At 50.9% G+C, this 17,124-nt stretch overlaps 1 protein-coding gene across 4 annotated transcripts in view; it reads right to left on the bottom strand.

Moving 5' to 3' along the window:
- Positions 1-239: 239 nt before the first annotated feature.
- MAPRE1 (microtubule associated protein RP/EB family member 1) overlaps positions 240-17,124 on the bottom strand; it is a 175,078-nt gene continuing 158,193 nt past the window's right edge. For all 4 annotated transcript variants that reach the window (XM_069651029.1, XM_069651027.1, XM_069651028.1 and 1 more), the window contains one exon: positions 240-1,512. In XM_069651029.1, coding sequence (XP_069507130.1) covers positions 1,456-1,512 — 57 coding nt within the window. In that variant the 3' untranslated portion in view covers positions 240-1,455. The remainder of the gene's footprint in view (positions 1,513-17,124) is intronic.

Genomic DNA, 17,124 nt, shown 5'->3' with positions numbered 1-17,124 from the left:
CACTTACCTGTCTAGACTAACACTGGGATTAAAGCGCTTGATCTCGATTCCACAATAGCCATTTCTTGCATTATAGCCACAAATTCTCAACTTTTATTGGTTGATTTTCAACCTCCAAATTCATTGCTTCAGAGAAAATTATACTAATTTAGTCCTCATGATTACTTGAGTATATCCCACAGGGCACAAGGATACAAGTTACAATGCTGCCCTACAAGTTCTTCAAAGAGACCGGAACATTCAAATACATAAGTTTATTTAGAAACATTTTCAAGTAGAAAAAACCCTGTCAAGAAAGTCAAGTGAAACATGTTTTTTTCAGTTAAAAGGAACTTTTCAGGGCAACACAAGTCTAAAAGGCCACAAGAGAATCGAAAAAAATAGCACCACTGTAGAACAATGGCTAGTTACTTGCATTTTTGGCATTATGTATTCTTAACTGAACTGGGTTTTTTCTCTGGATTCCACACAGATTTCATGCACTACACAACTTATAACCAAAGGGTTGCCTTCTACAATATCTTTAGGTCAAGCTACCACCAGAATTGTTTCAAGCACATAAGGGCCAATCAGTCTGAGTACTAGGAACCCATCCCTTCCCACCCACCAAAGTCTTGCAAAGTACATGAAAAGGAACAAAGGAAACTGGTTTGACAGATAGCACAAGGACAGTGTTAAGAACAAATAATTTTAAATACAAACATTAACATGACGTAGATAAATGCAACACCAGGCAGGAGTGTGAGAATAAAGACAACTGCTAGGATAACAGAAGGAAAAAGAAACGGGGGGAGCTCTATGTAAATTCTCAGGCTGTTAATTTCAGCTCATTACCAAAACGTACAGCTCCATATGTGCCCACATGCGAGAGTTCTTTTCAGATTGTATGAATGCTAGCTTCTGGAAAAGATTAAAACCAAGAAATGTGGGCCTCTTGTTAAAGGCATGAAGCAGACCTCATTCAAGCCCTTTAATGTGGCTCACAGATCCTTGGGCATTCTGTGGGGTAGTCTCAATCCTGCAGCACAAGCTTGGAAGCATACTTTAAATACTCTTAAGGCATTTATTGATTTAAGTTCATTTTGCTATGATCTAGTTTAACCATTTTGGGAAATCTAGGTCCAATTAACTTGTGTCCCTCAAGCATCCACCACGGCGTGCAGCATGCAAACGTGAATCTCCAACATTCGAGGCCATGGACTGCATAAACCAATTTGGACCAGGAAATGCTGCCACCTCCTTCCTTCACATACCATACCTGCGCTAGATGTTAATACTGTTCTAGGAAATAACCACTGGATAAAGGAGTGAATCTTCTGCAAGTGCACTTTAAGAGGGAGGTCTTTTTGCTTCTGAAAGAAACAGTCCTCTAAGAATAAAAAGGGAATATTTTTACAGATAAGCACATGATTGGGGCAAATAATTCCGATGATTGCTATGCTGGTTTGAGCAGCATTAATATTCCTCTTGTTCCTCTGGCGGTGCTCCTTCGTCGGGTACCACAAAACCTTCCTAAAAGAAAAAGAAAATGGGATTACTCAAGAAGCACACACTATCCAGATCAGTGTTACAGCCCTCTTCCTCCCAGCCATGAGAACTGGACGACTGGATAAGCAAGATGGTGACCACCAACTTACTCTGTTCATGTGCACCATTATGAAAACATCCCAGAAGGAATGAACAGGCTGTGCTCAATGGACTGAGGTTTGACGCATGCACAATTTCATATTAGAATTACATTTCACGGCAAGGATTTGATTGCAATCAAACCTTGTCCAGTGCCAAATCATGCAAAATGGTTGAGCCAGCATGCAAAGGTGAGGTTTATATGGAAGGGGTAAGGGAAGAAAGCTGTGCCTAAAGAATTAGACCCAGACAAGGATAGACAGTGGTAGATGAGCGGTAACGTCAAGGAAAGAATGGGTTTGAAGGATAAGGCCATGAGGTTAAGAGTCAAATGTTAACATGTTTGTGATTCACAACCTTTGGCTGTGCAGATATTTTGGGCTACAACTGCCATCAGCCCTAACCTGCAAGGTCAATGGTGATGGATCATGGCAATTTTAGTCCGAAACGCCTGAGATCTGCATGTTGCAGAGCCTTGCGTTAGAAGGTTGAGAAAGGCAAGACTTCTGCTGGTTTGATGTTTGCAGGACACAAGTACCCAGAACAGAGTGCAGGCCTGTTTCGCATCAAGGTGGCCGGAAGGGAGTGTCTGTAGTGCTAAAATGGATTGGCTGGGACTGACAAGAAAGTTTGATGCTGTCATGTACGATTTTCATAGCAATAATAAATCTTCCTGACCTGTGTCGAATCCAGCAGTTGCTTTATTGGTGAATTATTTTTCCCTATACCTCTAACTGGGAACCTTTCCACACTTAGTCTTTCGTTCTTTTTATGGGTGTCATTTTTAAAACTCTCCATAGTGTTGCCTTTATTTTATCCTCCTACAACTTTTGGCACATTCTGCCTATTGTTGCTGGGTTGCCTTTGGTGCTCTCCTTTCAACTTTCTCTGGATAAACTTGTGAAAATTACAGTTCCCAAGGTTAAAGAATTTTTGGATCCCTTTACATTTTATCACGTGAAACCAGCAGATCCTGGAAACAGAAGTAGTCAAGCACTGGAACCAAGAAGGATGAAGAAAATGCTGCTAAGACCATTTCCAGCGACTGAAAAGCCTGCTGTTACCCTTCTTTCCAAATCACCTGGGGATCCTGAAACAGACGACCCAGAGACTGGCGAGACCCACTAGCCTCAAGACCTGCATTTTGAGCCATCCCAGGTTGTGCCGAGACCTTGCGGGGCTGCAATACCCTGGGACCTCAAGCCATTGTGCGCATAAGGTCTTCCGAGTCTTGCAGAAACTTTGTGGGCATCCTGCTGGACCCTCCAGAGACATGACTAGAGTCTTTAAAGTACCCTCACAAGAGTGCTGGACCTTGCAAACAAAGAATCCGACAGGCGATATTCAGTCTTCTGGCTCCTGAAAAGGGCACCAAAACCACACAGCCGGCATCTAGCCACTAAGAAACTCTAGTCTGGTGCATTCTACGTCAATCCTTGCTGAAAAAGCCCATTCAGGGACCCGTTTTCTGTCTTCATAAGGAATTCAGTGCCTGGGTTTTTGGCTAAAGATCCTGAAGTAGTCCTGCTGCAAACTCATCTTGTGTGCAGCAATACCGTGGTGGCCTAGGTATTACTTAAGTCCCTTGTGATTCCTGTTTAGCTTTGGGGCGATTGGGAGTCCCTTCGTGCAGTTCACCCAGGCCTCTGCTGGAATCCTCCTATGGTGTCTTCTCAGAAGTACCTGGACCCTCAACTAACTTCGAAAGTAGAATACTTGTTTGACAGTCTTCCTCTGGAACTCTAACTTCGCCTGCAACTGAGCCTCATCTCACCCTTTCTACAGCTGGCTCCTAGACCATACTCCTGCCTCAGTGAACTGAAGGGCTGGATAATTTAAGGGGTCTGACTTGAAAAGTAAAAGTTTAGAAAATGTTAATTACTTGTAAAGTTATTACTTACCTTAGATATGTTCTGCCATTCAGCAACGTATAGGGAACAAGTTACTTCGCTGTAAGCATTGTTCTCAAGCATGGGTCTGGCATGGATGGATTCACATACTCATTGCACGTCAGGCCGGGAATACTCGGTAGAATAACTTACAAACTGTCTCTCCGATAAACCAATCTGAGCTCTGGGTCATACAGCCCCCCAGCCAATGACTGCCCCCTCCCTGAACCCCTCCTCTGGCAGCCATCTTCAGATTTGGGTGCACATAAAGTGGCAGTATGACCAAGAAGAGGGGAAGGAGAGAGGGTTTGCATGCGAATCCATGCCAGATCCATGCTGGAGAACAAGAGTTGCAGGTAAGTAACTTGTTCCTTCTCAAGCATGGGAGCTGGCATGGATTCACATGCTCATGAATAAAGAATACACAGCAGTATATCATTACACAAACACAGAGCGCAGCAAGTCTCACATCTCCAGAACAGGCCCACCTTCAATCGAACAGACTGCGTAGCACGGCTTGGCCGACCCCGGACTCCTCTGGAATCCCTGTCGACACAGAATCTTGTGAAGGTGTACATAGACATCCACATAGCAGCCCTGCAGATGTCCAGCAGGGGCACACCAGACGAACGCTGTCGTTGCAGCGATCGCTCTGGTGGAATGGGTTATGAGGGCCGGGCAGCGGGCGTTTCGCCAACTGGTAACAGTGCGTGATACAGCCAGAGAGCCACCTAGAAATGGAAGCTTTGGAGAAAGCTTTCCCATGGTTCACAGGACCAAAGTTCACAAATGGTTGAGACGTCTTCCGGAAACCTTGTGCGTGCCATGTACTTTAGCACGCGCCACATCCAGAGTGCGAATTCAGCCGGTGAGAAAGGTTTCGGAAAGAACATGGGCAACACCAAAGGCTCGCTGAGGTGAAATTCCGACAGAACTTTACGCATGAAGGAAGGGTGCGTCCACAGCACCACCCTTGTGTCGTGAAAGTAAATTAAGGCTGTTTGCAGGATAGTGCCTGGATCTCACCCACCCTCCTGGCGAAGGTGATGGCCACGAGGAAAGCAATTTTCCATGAGATGAAAGCAGCCTGATGGATAGGCTCAAAGGCCCGCCCCCCCCCCCCCCCCCCCCCCCCCAAGACCACTGCCCACAGCTCCAGGATATGGACATGCAGGAGATTGATGTGGAGATCGCCCTCTTTAGGCAGCCACAGGCCTCTGGTGTACACAAGTCCGGTGTGTGCTCCCCAGCCTTCAAGGGAAGCGTCCATGGTGACTGTCTCCTGGTATGGAGGTTCTGAAACCGAGCCCCGAGTTGCTGTTGGTACTCTTGTTCGGAGAATTGCCTAGCATTTCGATGTTGGACTGCCCGTGGGCAGGACAAAGACTGATATGGAGGGATATTTCTACTCTGTGAAATGGACAGTGAGCTAAAGACTTGGTCAAGACCCTCCTGGGGGCCATCCACCCAAGAATAGGTCAATGGGCTGCGTTTGTGCCGGTAGAGGGACTCCCAGAACCCTACCCCTGTTTTACATTGGAGTGGATACACCACCTTATCTCTCAACAGAACTCGCCAAGAGGAATCTGGTCTGCAAAGGTTCCAGACACTTGAATCCAGCGAGCATCCAGGAACTCCTGAAGGACGCATCTGTAGCCTGCAAAGTCAGATAAGGTAGATGCACAAAGGCATCGTGCCAAGCAGACAATTTATGGTCTGCACTGTGGCTGTCTTCCGCGCCAACAGCCGGTGTACCTTCACCAAAATGGTTGCTACACTCTCCCAGAGGGTGATGCCAGGTAGGAGACAGTGTTGAGCCTGGCTCCTAGGAACAAGGTTTCTGCGATGGAATAACGCAGAACTTTGGATAATTCAGAGAATCCCAGATCTGTCAGCAGCTGGACGGTCCTTTCCGTGTGGCCAACAGCCACTTCCCTTGACTTGGCCCAGATGAGCCAATATGGGTACACATGTATCCCTGTAGACAGATGGGCTGCCACTGGTGCCAGGCACTTCGTAAACACCCTGGGTGCCAACTTCAGGCTGAAGATAGGACCTTCTGATGCTTCCTGTGGATGGAGATGTGCAAGTACGCATCCTCCAGATCCATCTAAGTCAAGAAGTCTCCTTCCTCCAGTTGGCCGAGCACGTGCTGCAACAGGACGATCCTGAAGTTTGGGACTGGAGGCATTTGTTGAGATGCCGCACGTCAAGAATGGGCCTCCAGCTCCCAGTCTTTCTTGACTAAGTATCATCTGGACGAGACTGCGGAGCCCTGAGTAGTCTTGGAACTAGTTCTATCGCTGCATGGCCCATACCGAGGGATGTGCTGTTCCTCTCAGGCAATGGGAGGGATCCGTGGACTTTTTTTGCTGAAACTTGGGCAAGAGCGTCCAGCACCCATCTGTCGGTGGGTATCTTCCACTCGCTGATGACTCTCCAGCCAGCTGCCGACATCCTGGACGGTTTAGTCCTGCTTTGGCGCCTGTGTCCCGCCTTGGGAGCGGGGATAGCGGTGGCCACATCCACCAAAAGCCTTGGAACAGCCCCTGAAGGCCTCCTGGGTTGTGGACCGGGAGGGTAGATAGTACGACGAAGAGAACCCCCACCAAAACCCTTAGTCGATCTGCTGGACTTTCAGTCGGAGGCGCGAAAGGATGGGCAGTGTTGCTGAAGAGTGCCCAGTAGATGATTCTTGTCCCAATTACGTCCAACTTCTTTCCCTCACTATCCCGCTTGGCTGAGGCTGGGTTCATCAGGGCCAGGGCCTCCTCCCAAATGTCATCCAGGAGGGGTACCAGCATGATGTCTTCCTCTTTACCTCATACCTCTGGTAGAGGAAACCTTCAATTTCAGATCTCCGTCAGCTGGAAGAGCTTGGACGCCATGGCGACCATGGCAAGGAACCACCCCACCTCGCCTTGAGGGCACACCCTCTGCTGCAGCAAGACGCCCTCCATAACGATGCCGTCAGTCGCTGCATCTGTTCCAGTGTCCTGGTCCCTTGGATGGGTGGGGGTGTTGAAGGAGCCGGGGTGCAGAGGTTGATGAGGCAGTGCCGGTGGGGCTTCCTGTCACCAGAGGTCGATTCAGGGCCACCGGGGTCAGGGGCATCCCCTTCTGAATTTCTGACACCAACATGTGCAGGGTTGAGAATATGTCCAGCGATACATCTCCTGCCACTGGTTCAGCAGGCTTACTAAGTCCCACGCCGCCTGCATTTCAGTCGTAGTCTCCGTGCACGGTGCCAAGAGAAGCAGATCAGCAGGGGAGAAGGCAGAAATGAAGAGGAAGGTCTTAAGGTGCTTCCAGAACCAGAGAAGGTTCCCAAGTTTCAAGGTGGTCGGGAGGCTGTTCCAAAGGGAGGCACCAGCCGAAGACATCTGCCCCCAGCTTGTTTCTTAGAAAAATGACTAACCCTGAGGGAGTTGGAAGTAGAGGAGCATTGGGCTCGAGAGGGGAGGTATTTACAGAGGGATAGTTGAAGATATTTTGGACACAGGCCCCAGAAAGCCTTGTGGACAATGCAGATTGTTTGTCCTTGCATCCACTGGGAGTCAATGAAGGGATCCCAGGGCTTGAGGGCAAGGACAAGTCTCGCAGTTGTGTTCTGGATTAGCAGCTCTTATACCAGATTGGTGGTCATGGAGAGAGCCAACAGTCAGAAAGAAGGTTAATCTGGGAGATGGCCAACTTTTCCAGGAGCTTCCCCAAAAAGGGAGTGATGGAAATTGGGCGGTAGTTAACCGGACAAGAGGGATCAGCTGTGTGTTTGAGGAGAGGATGCAAAAGTGAGTGCTTCATAGGGGAACTGAAAGATCCAGAGGCAAAGGAACACGTTACCTACCTGTAACTGTTCTCCAACATGGGTCTGGCATGGATTCACATGCTCATGAATATTCCATGTCAGGCTGGGCATCCTCGGTAAAGAAAAAAAAATCAGTTGTGTTTCTCTTTCCCCTAACAATCAATTACTGGCCTCTGGGTCATACTGCCTCCAGCCAATGACTGCCCTCCACCCAAGCCCCTCCTCTGGCAGCCATCTTCAGATTTGGTAGCACGTAAAGTGGCAGGAGGACCAAGAGAAGAGTCGCAGAGGGGTAGGCGGGAGGATTCACATGTGAATGCATGCCAGACCCATGCTGGAGCGCAACAGTTACAGTTAAGTAACTTGTTCATTCTCCAGCATGGGGTCTGGCATGGATTCACATGCTCAAGGATACATAGCAGTGCACATGCACAACCATGGGAGGTGGCAAGGCTCAACATTAAGCATCCCCTACCTCCTCACCAGGCTCACCTTCAAGCGAACAGGTTGCGCAGCCCTGCCTGACCGACACTGGACTCCTCCCTGGAATCCTGGTCGACGCAGTAGAACTGTTATAGGTACTTATATAGCGCACCTTGACCAACGGAATTGGTCCCCATGCGCTCTGGCGGATCTGTAAACAGGAAGGACGGAATAGGATTAGTTGGGAGGAAGGGAGCAGGAGAGTGGAAGAAGTGATGTGCTGTTGGCGGCTTCAGCTCAGTATACACCGACTGCTAGGCTTTGGTGCTAGTTTCGGACGAGACCTTGAGTGCTATAGGTGATTATGCGATTATGTGTTGACGCAGTGTGGTAAAGTGCATGCGGTTTGCTGGGTTTGTGTGGCTTAAGTATGCAGAAGATTGAGGGTTGGTTTTGTGGGTCTGTATCCAGATTCAGGTCCTTGTGATTCCGTTTGGGTTGATGCTAGTTCCTTGTGGGCAGATCCGCTTTGTTGGTGCTGTTTTGACCCCGCTGTTTCATAGTTAGTATTGTTTGCATTCGCTTTTCTTCGGGTGTGGGACTGGGATGGTAATATCTATTCTTTTGATATCTAGCTCGACACTGGTCAGTTGAGCTTTTGACCGGTTCAGGGTCAGAGTGGTGTTGGTGTAGAACTGAGTGAAGGTGTGAGTCTACCTCCACATAGCAGCCCTGCAGATGTCCAGCAGGGGCACACCAGACAGGAACGCCGTAGTTCCAGCAATGGCTCTGGTCGAATGGGCTCTCGGACGGCCAGGCAACGGTCGGTTTGCCAACTGGTGACAATGGGTGATGCAGCCGGAGAGCCACCTGGAAATGAAGCCTTGGAGAGGGCCTTCCCTTGGTTCACAGGGCCAAAGTTCACAAAGAGCTGTGATGTCTTCCGCAAACACTTTGTGCTGTCCACGTTGAACTTCATCGCTCTAGCCACATCCAGCGAGTGCCAAGTCCTCTCAGCCGGCGACGGGAAGAAAACAGGTAACACCAAGGGCTCGTTGAGATGACAGTCCGAAGACACCTTGGGCATGAAAGGGGGGTGCGTCCACAGCACCACCCTCGTCTTGTGGAATGTCAATTAAGGTGGTTTACAAGAGGGCCTGAATCTCTCCCACTCATCATGCAGAGGCAATGACCACAAGAAACGCTGTCTTCCACGATAAAAACTTCAGTGGTGCCAAATGCATAGGCTCGAACGGGTCCCCCTCCCTCCAATGAGCCTAGTCAGTGCCAGGTTGAGCTCCCACGCCGGGGCCAGAGCCTTCACCAGCGGGAACAAACAGAAAAGTCCTTTAATGAATTCCTTAACCGGGGCGGTCGTCGTAGTCATAGTGTCTGGAGTTCTGGCGTAGTGGGAAATCACTGCCAGATGAACCTTGAGGGAAGCATGGGCCAACCCTGCCTTGGTCAGCAACTACGGCAGCACCGGCGGAGGCCGTAGTCCATTGTGTATTTTCAGTGCACAGAACCAGACAGCGAACCTCTTCCACTTATGGCCGTAGCATTTCAGTGTAGACGAAGCCCTGGCAAGCACCTCCTTGAAGTTCGCCCGGAGATTGTATCCACCAAACTCTAGCGCTGCAGGAGCCAAGCCTGCAAGTTCAGCAACCCTGGGAAGCCGGAAGCTTGACTGGAGGGGACGCTGACATGTCCAGAAGGTCCGGATATCTGCCTCGGCCACGCCGGTGCGCCGAGTATCATCCTGAGTTGACTGATGAGTCGCAGATGCAACGGGGGAAATGCATAGAGAAACAGGCTGTCCCAAGGGAAGGAGAATGCATCCCCCCCCCCGCCATGCTCCCTGGCTGGGGAAACCAGCTGGCTAACCTCCCGCACTTGGTGTTAGTTGCCGTCGCAAACAGATCGATCTGGGGATTGCCCAATCCTCGAAACAGTCGGTTGACCTGATCTGCCGAAGCTCCCACTCTTGGCAAGAGCGCAGCTCCCTGCTGAGTGAGTCAGCGCCAGTGTTCTTCACTCCTGCCAGATGAAAGGCTACCAGGAACATCCTCTGGGCGACAGCCCAGTGCCAAAGATCCTGCGCCTCCTTGGAGGCGCGTGGATCTGGTGCCCCCTGCTTCCGAATGTAGAACATCGTGGTGGTGTCGGTAAAGATCCGCACCACCTTGCTCTTGAGGGACAGAAAGGAATGATTTGAGGACCCAAAAAACAGCGCAGAGCTGCAGGACGTTGATCTGTAACGACTTCTCTGGTAGCCAAAGGCCTCTTGTGTGAGATTTCCAGTGTGCGCGCCCCTTTCCTCCAGGGAGGCGTCCGTCGTCACTGTCACCTGATGTGCTGGGGTCTGGAAGTCTCTGCCCGCCGCTAGATCCACGCAGACGACCCACCACTGAATAGCTCGACAATGTCTTGTTGAGGGTGTTAAGGAACTCTTGCGGTGGCCACAGCCGAACGAGGTAGATGCAGGACAACATGCCAAGCAGGGACTTGGACCTCACCCTGGCAACTTCCATGGTCAACAGCCGTTGTACCTTGCCCAGGATGGCCTTCATGTCCCCCCGACGGCGAAGCCAGGCGTGAGACTTTTGAGCCTGTACCCCAGAAACCAAGCGTCCTGTGATGCCACCAAGCTCATTGAGAACCCCAGTTATGTGAGCAGGCGGACTGTCCTCGCTATGTGCTGGACGGCGAGTTCCCTTGACTTCGCTCGGATTAGCCAATTGTCCAGGTAGGGGTAGATGTGGATCCCCTGCAGGCGCAGACAGGCACTTGAAGACCCTTGGCGCCAACTTCAAAACAAAGGGAAGGTCCTTGAATTCATAGTGCTGCCCCTGGACCACGAAGCGTACAAATGTTCGTGTGGATGGGGATGTGACGATAAGCATCCTCCAGGTCCAGCGAGAACAGGAAATCCCCTTCCTCCAGTTGTCCCAGCACATGCTGAAGGGTGTCCATCCGAAACTTCTGGGACTTGAGGCGGCAGAGATCCAGGAACTCCAGGGTGTGTCCAGCAACCAATGGACGGCCCACTTTGGGGGCCTTAGCGACTGTTAGGCAGATTCCTGTGCAGTGCCCTTAGGGACCACTACGCACAATTAAGACCACAGGTGGCAATACAAGTTTTACCTTTGGTACAAGCCTGTACCGCTATGTCAGAGTGGTAGCAGTGGCGGAGCAGCTAGGCTTATCTCAAGAGTATATGAGCAGTAGCAGAGATTACACAAAGGGACCACAATTACTGTGACTCAACCAAACACTGACTCAAGGTTTCAGGTAGAAAAATATAAGTACATTTATTTTAAACCATTAGTTATAAACACAACACTTTTATTAAACTTAAACACAAACCACACGTTAAATATACTACAACTAACCAATTCACTATGTCTCAAGGTAAGTACCCTGTGTTATGAACAAAACACTTTACTGCGAATACGATTGCGATCACTTTGAAAGTTCGGTCTACTAAATAAACGCGTATCTGTGACATGAAATGCTAACGGGGCAAAACACACTTAGCACCCGAGATACCCTAGAGGGAGTTGGAGGCAACAATCACAGGCAGTATTTTGGTTAGGCAGACAGAATCTAGAAACGCTCAAAGACAGGAGTTCAAAAGTCAAAGGGCCGGAGCAAGGGTCAAGTGACACCGGGGCCTGTTGCCGAAGATCACACAGACAGTTCACGATTCAATGTAGCCAAAAGTACTTCGATATTGTCAATGTTCGGAAGCAAAAGTTATAAGAAGGAGGGAAGACGAGGGCAAGCCTTGGAGATGAAGAAAAGGGGGTTCACCCAGTTTCCTCAAGCAGAACACAGTACCTTATTCCAATGGTGCAGGTGGTGCCCTGGCAGTTCCTGTTGGTTTCCCGCAGACCCACGGTTCCTGGAGCTTCGTTGTGAAGGACGTCTGAAGGGTGTCTGCACCACACAGGGATGAAGCCGGCAGCAGCGACAAGGAATAAAAGGTGCGTTCCTTAAAAACAGGAGAGGCTCTTCAGGTGGCCATCTGGGCCGCTACAGCAGTGTGCAGCGATTTAGACCAAGGAAGAGGATCCTCTGGCTGTGGAAGATGAGCTGGTTATCCCCACCAGGCTCAAGGGAAGACGACTCCGGACTGGATCCTCTTAGTCGTTCAAGGGTAGATAGCTCAGGACTGCAGCAGGGCTTCACCGGGATGGGGTAGTTGCAGCAGGAGTCGTTCTCTCCGGTTCCTTGTAGTTCCAGTGGCGACTGACTTCTAGCCCAAGAGACCTGCCTTTTATGCGCAAAAACCCCCATTCACACAGCCTGGCTGTCAAATCACCCAGCAGGGGAGGGGGGGGTTGTCCAGCCTGGACAACCACCTCAGCCAATCATGGCAAAGTGAGACTTGTGTTTCCTAGGATACCCTGTGCAGGGGGGTGACTACACCCCTCCCTCACATTCAGACCACCTAGACACCCAGGCGCCTGGTGGAGGGCTTCTGAGCAGAAGCCTGTCGAAAGATGGTGAACAAAGAAGGCGAACCTAGTTTGCCACGCAAAGTAAAAAACACAAGAAGGACTTTAACAAAAATGGCGAATAAACCCAACCGGAGCCAAAAGAAAGAAGATTTGGGCAAGCGGGTTTATGTTCGAGGCTAATATAATAGCCAAGAACAATACCACGTTTATCTAACATAATCACAGTAGAAAAGTTAGGGTAGATAACATTTAGACATGGCTGGTGGCAGTGCTAAAAGAGCGAAACAATGCTCTAGGAGGTACAGATAAAAAGGGATACGAATTAACCCTTCCCAGTACTCCATGGAAGATGGGATGTACTGGATCTGTGGTAGATTGATTAGGTAAAGTTAATGGCAACTTTACCCTTTTCTGGGGGACATTAGTCAGCCTCAGAAATGGAGTCGGGGGAAGTCTCAAAGACAACCCTGTGCCACGGCACTGAAGGTGCTGTGACACAAAAATAAGGGGGCTACTGAAGTGGTGTACTTCAGAGCCCACAATCACAAAAACAGAGAAATACACATGGCAAAACAGAGTGGGGGAAAAAGCTCACTCTTACCAAGTGGAAAAAAATAAACTCCAGAAGTCCAGCAAAGCTGCTGGGGGACTCACTAGGTGAGGGAAATTAGCCATAAATGAGAATTCTCCCTAGCAGCGACTATTTCCTTTGGCTTAGCTGCGGCCTCTGTAGTTTTCCTGGGCTGAGGAATGGGTTGGTTGAAGGTACGAAGAGAAGTTGCCACTGAATCCTTTTGGAGACACCATGGGACTTGCCTCCGGAGGACCGAAAGGATGGCTGTCGCTGCTGGAGTGTGCCCAAAGCACGAGCCATCTCGGTATCTGCAGAGATTTGTTCGCCGTCTTGCCGAACAAGTTGTCCCCATCGAAGGGCATGTCCAATACCCTTGTCTATACAGCAATAGCTGGCCTTCAGCCAACCTCGCCGACGAAGGCAAACGCTATTGCCCATCTAGCGGAAGACTGATGGTGAGGTCTGTGGCCAGTGATGGCATGGTCCGATGCCACCTCGCCGCCTTGTAGGATTTCAAGGGCCTCTGCCCCCTTGTTCGAAAGTCCAGGAGAGGGGCGATTTTAAACCAAAGCTCCCCGTCAGTGGGCCGCGATGGCGAGAGCTTTGGCCACATTAATGGTCATTGCCGCTGAGATGACCCTGTCCCGTGGAGTCTAGCTTCTTTGCCGTCCGGTGGGGACGTGGAAGTCGATGCCGCCGACCCTGCAGATTTCTTCCTGGCCGCCGCCGAGACCAGAGTCCGGGGACAGCTGAGATCTGAGACACTTCGGTGCAGTGTCTGGCCCCCTGTATTTCTTCTTGTACCGGTGTCTTTGCCGGGACGGGTTCTTCAGGAGGGACCGTCCTTCGTCCCCAAATGTCGTACAACAGCGGGATCAAGAGCACGGTCTTCCTCTTGGTGGGAAAAAGGAAACCCTCCTTTTCCTCGGGGTTCAGTTGAAATAGCTCAGAGGAACTAGAAATCATGGCATGGAACGAGCCAATCTCGTCGGGTGGAGAAGCCCTGGGTACCAGCGACAGGAGGTCCTTTGTCGTCCGTACCAGTCTCCCTCTAGTCCCTCAGCAGAGGGGATGGAGGCGAAGGATGGTAGGGTGGAGGCGGATGGGCTTGTCCCTTCTTAGGCAGCGGGTCCCCTGATGGTCCAGGCACAGCTGGATCACCCGTCAGGCACAGGCATCCTTGATCTTATTGCTGAGCACAGGGTGTGCAGAGCTTGCAGGATGTCTGCTGACATGTCCGTCTGTGGCGGCGGCTGCGACGTGAGCGTAGGCAGTGGAGTCCTCACCACCCTGCCGCCCCTCATTGGTTCCCTCATCACTTTCCACATCCGCCTCGTCAGGGTCCTTCCCATAGGACCTGGCCTCGACGAACTTCTTGTCAAGCACCGTCTTCAGGCCTGAGGGATCCTCTTCGTAGGAGATACCCGAGTCCGGCAGGACTACCGTGCCCACCACCCCCCTTCTCGGCCAGGGGCGACAGCCTTCGGGAGATCCTCATGGTCTTCACGGGAGTCTTCAATGGGCAGGAAAGACTATTCCCTCAGAGTGGACAAGGAAACTCGTCTTGGGGGTCGTCTCCACTAGGACCGCATCTGCGGCCTTCCCCAGGGACGCTACCACTCCCTCAATAGATGCCTTAGCCTGGTGAACCTTGGCCTTCACGACCGTGGGCGCGTCTGAGGCCTTCACTGTGGGGGGGGGGGGGGAGGGTAAACGCCTTGCTCCCCCTTGGCTTTCTCAGTCAGAGTCCACCGGGCCTTCTCCAGAAGCTTACCCGGGTGGCCCAAGTTCCTTTTCTTTGCCGAGCTGGAGCATTGGCTAGTGGCCGACTGCGTCGGCGATGCCGCGCCCAGCCTGGCTTCCTCGGAGCCCGTACCAATGGCGCTCCAGTGCCCATGGAGCTTTGCCTTATGTTGGTTCGCCGTAGCGCCCTCCAAGGTCTTAAAAGACTGCTCAGATTGTCTTGGGAGAAGCATGCTGCCGGGGCTCACCAGCCAGCAGGGTCCTAATCTGCAGCCACTCGGCAAGCCGCTTGCAACGGTCCTTCATAGTGCGTGGCACCATGTCCTTGCAGAAAGCAAAGGCCTCCTCTACATGCGAGCGGTCTGAATGCAGGCATTAAAGGCACAGGGAGTGCCCATCGTCCAGGAAGATGTTCCACAGCCCGCATCCTGGGCAGATCCTGAACAGAGGCGCTGAGTCTCATTTATCCTTGGCCATGTCCACGCGGTGTAGGCCTCCAAGATTCTTCTGGAATGCTCCAAGAAGTGAACTTGACGAAAAAAAAAAAATTTAAAAGAAATTTAAAAAAAAAAAAATCACCCCAGGGGCATAGAAAGTTCAGAAAATAACGGTTCCCTGTTAGTCAGATAATGGATCGATAAAGCTTGAGGCTCGATTGACCGAAAAATAGAGCAAAACGCAGTAAAAGCAAGAGCTATAGCACAAGGACTCCCCAACACTTGAAATGCGGTAAAAATCTGAAGATGGCTGCCATAGGCGGGGCTTAGGTGGGTGGACATGTCATGGGTTTTGGAATTAAAGTGAGAGGCATTGCAAAGAGAGCCTGGGAGGCAAGAATGGGGTGGCGGGGGGGGGGGGGGGGGCTGGAAGGGGGTGGAGACTGCAGCAGGGTTGGCGAGCTCCTTGCAGATTTTAAAGAGTTCAGCTGAGTTGTTAAATGCCACAGAGACGCAGGCTTGAATGTGGGCTCTTCTTGGGAGCAGACAGCGAGACGGTACTGCCTTTCGAGCAGGTGGCAAGCCAGTTTGTCAGAGGATGAGCAGGAAGCCCTCCATTTCCTCCCAGCTGCCCTACACTTGCGCTTAAGTGCAGCAAGGTCTGAGTCATACCAGGAATTACACTTGGCTTTGGACTTCAAACGGATCCTCATGACGGGAAACAACATCAAAAGTAGCAGAAATAGAGGAGTAGAGCAGGGACAGGCCTGTGTCAAGAGAGAGAGTCAGCCTGAGATGGGGAGACTGGTAGTGAAAGCCACGATTGACACGCTTCATGGGTCGGGTGTCTGAGAAGGTGGGTGGCAATCTTGGAAGGCTTGGCTGGGGGGTAGGGGGGGGGGGGTGAGATGGACAGAGGAGGGAGTGATCACTCCAGGAGAGGAGTGTGAGGGGAGTAGACAGGGAGGCCAGAGAAGATCAGGACATCAAATGTGTGACCAGCAGAGTGAGTCGGGCCGGAGGGGAGGGAGAGCGAGTTGGAGGTCGCGAAAGAGCACAGATGAGGGACAGGGAGAATCAAGATGGATGTTGAGATCAAGAAGGAGTAGAGTGGTTGAGGACAGCACACTCAGAGAAAAGAGGTAATATGACCAGGAGGCCGGTAGAGAGTTGCAACAGTGAAAGTGTCCAGGAGAGCCTGCAGACAAGGCATTTGAAAGAAGAGTGGGGATGATAGAGGTAGGAATCCACTCAGGGAAGATCAGGGCTACACCCCCACCAGGCCGGTTCGATCTGGGGGCGGAGACGATCTTGTAGCCATCAGGGAGGAGAGTGTCAAAACTTGACAGCTGGCCGTGAACCGAATCTCGGTGAGAGAGGCCATCAAGGTCAAGTTCTTCTAGGAGGTGGCAGATGTCGGAGGAGTGTTTGCCATCAGAGCGAAGGTTGAGTGGAAAGATGGTTACCAGCCTTAAAAACCTTCCGGGGAGGGGTACGTCTCTGGTTCTCTTGCTGAACCAAAGGCAGATCTCACAATCACCTTCTCGGTGGTCCGGTTGGAGACAGTAGAGGCACTGAAGGAGTTTGTCCTCTACAAACACGTTTCGCAATTGTAACAGCTTGAAAAGAGCTTCCCTCTTTCTTCTCGTCTGACATGGTCCGGAGTGCGAAGTAGGCCTTCTGGAACTTTCGATGAACACTCACCAATGCTTGTCCTTGAGGGGCACGAAATTCAACAAATCCCCCCCCCCCCCCCCCACCCCCGGTCGCAAATGGGCTCTGACAGAAATAGGACTCACCGAGCAAAACTCAGACTCCCAACACTTGATTATGCTGTAACAATCTGAAGATGGCTCCCAGAGGAGGGGCTTAATGTGAGGGCAGTCATTGGCTGGGGCAGTACGACCCAGAGACCAGCAATTGGTTTATGGAAGAAATACAGTTTTTAAGTGAAACTTTTTACTGAGGATTCCCAGTCTGACGGGGAATATTCATGAGCAAGTGCATCGATGCCAGACCCCATCCATGCTGGATGTTAGGGAGAATTTTCAGTTTAGTGCTAAATTCCTCCCACCTTAGAGAACCCCGGCTCTTTTGGATGAACGTTGGGACTTTGTACTTTTAGTTCTATGTGTTTTCTGCGTTTCTTTTGGTTGTGGAG

Source organism: Ambystoma mexicanum, chromosome 3p, assembly GCF_040938575.1.
Source record: "Ambystoma mexicanum isolate Mex_15411 chromosome 3p, UKY_AmexF1_1, whole genome shotgun sequence".
In the NCBI taxonomy this organism is placed as follows: Eukaryota; Metazoa; Chordata; class Amphibia; order Caudata; family Ambystomatidae; genus Ambystoma; species Ambystoma mexicanum.
Note: the sequence above shows the minus strand (reverse complement) of the source record. Positions and strands in the feature narration are given on the sequence as shown.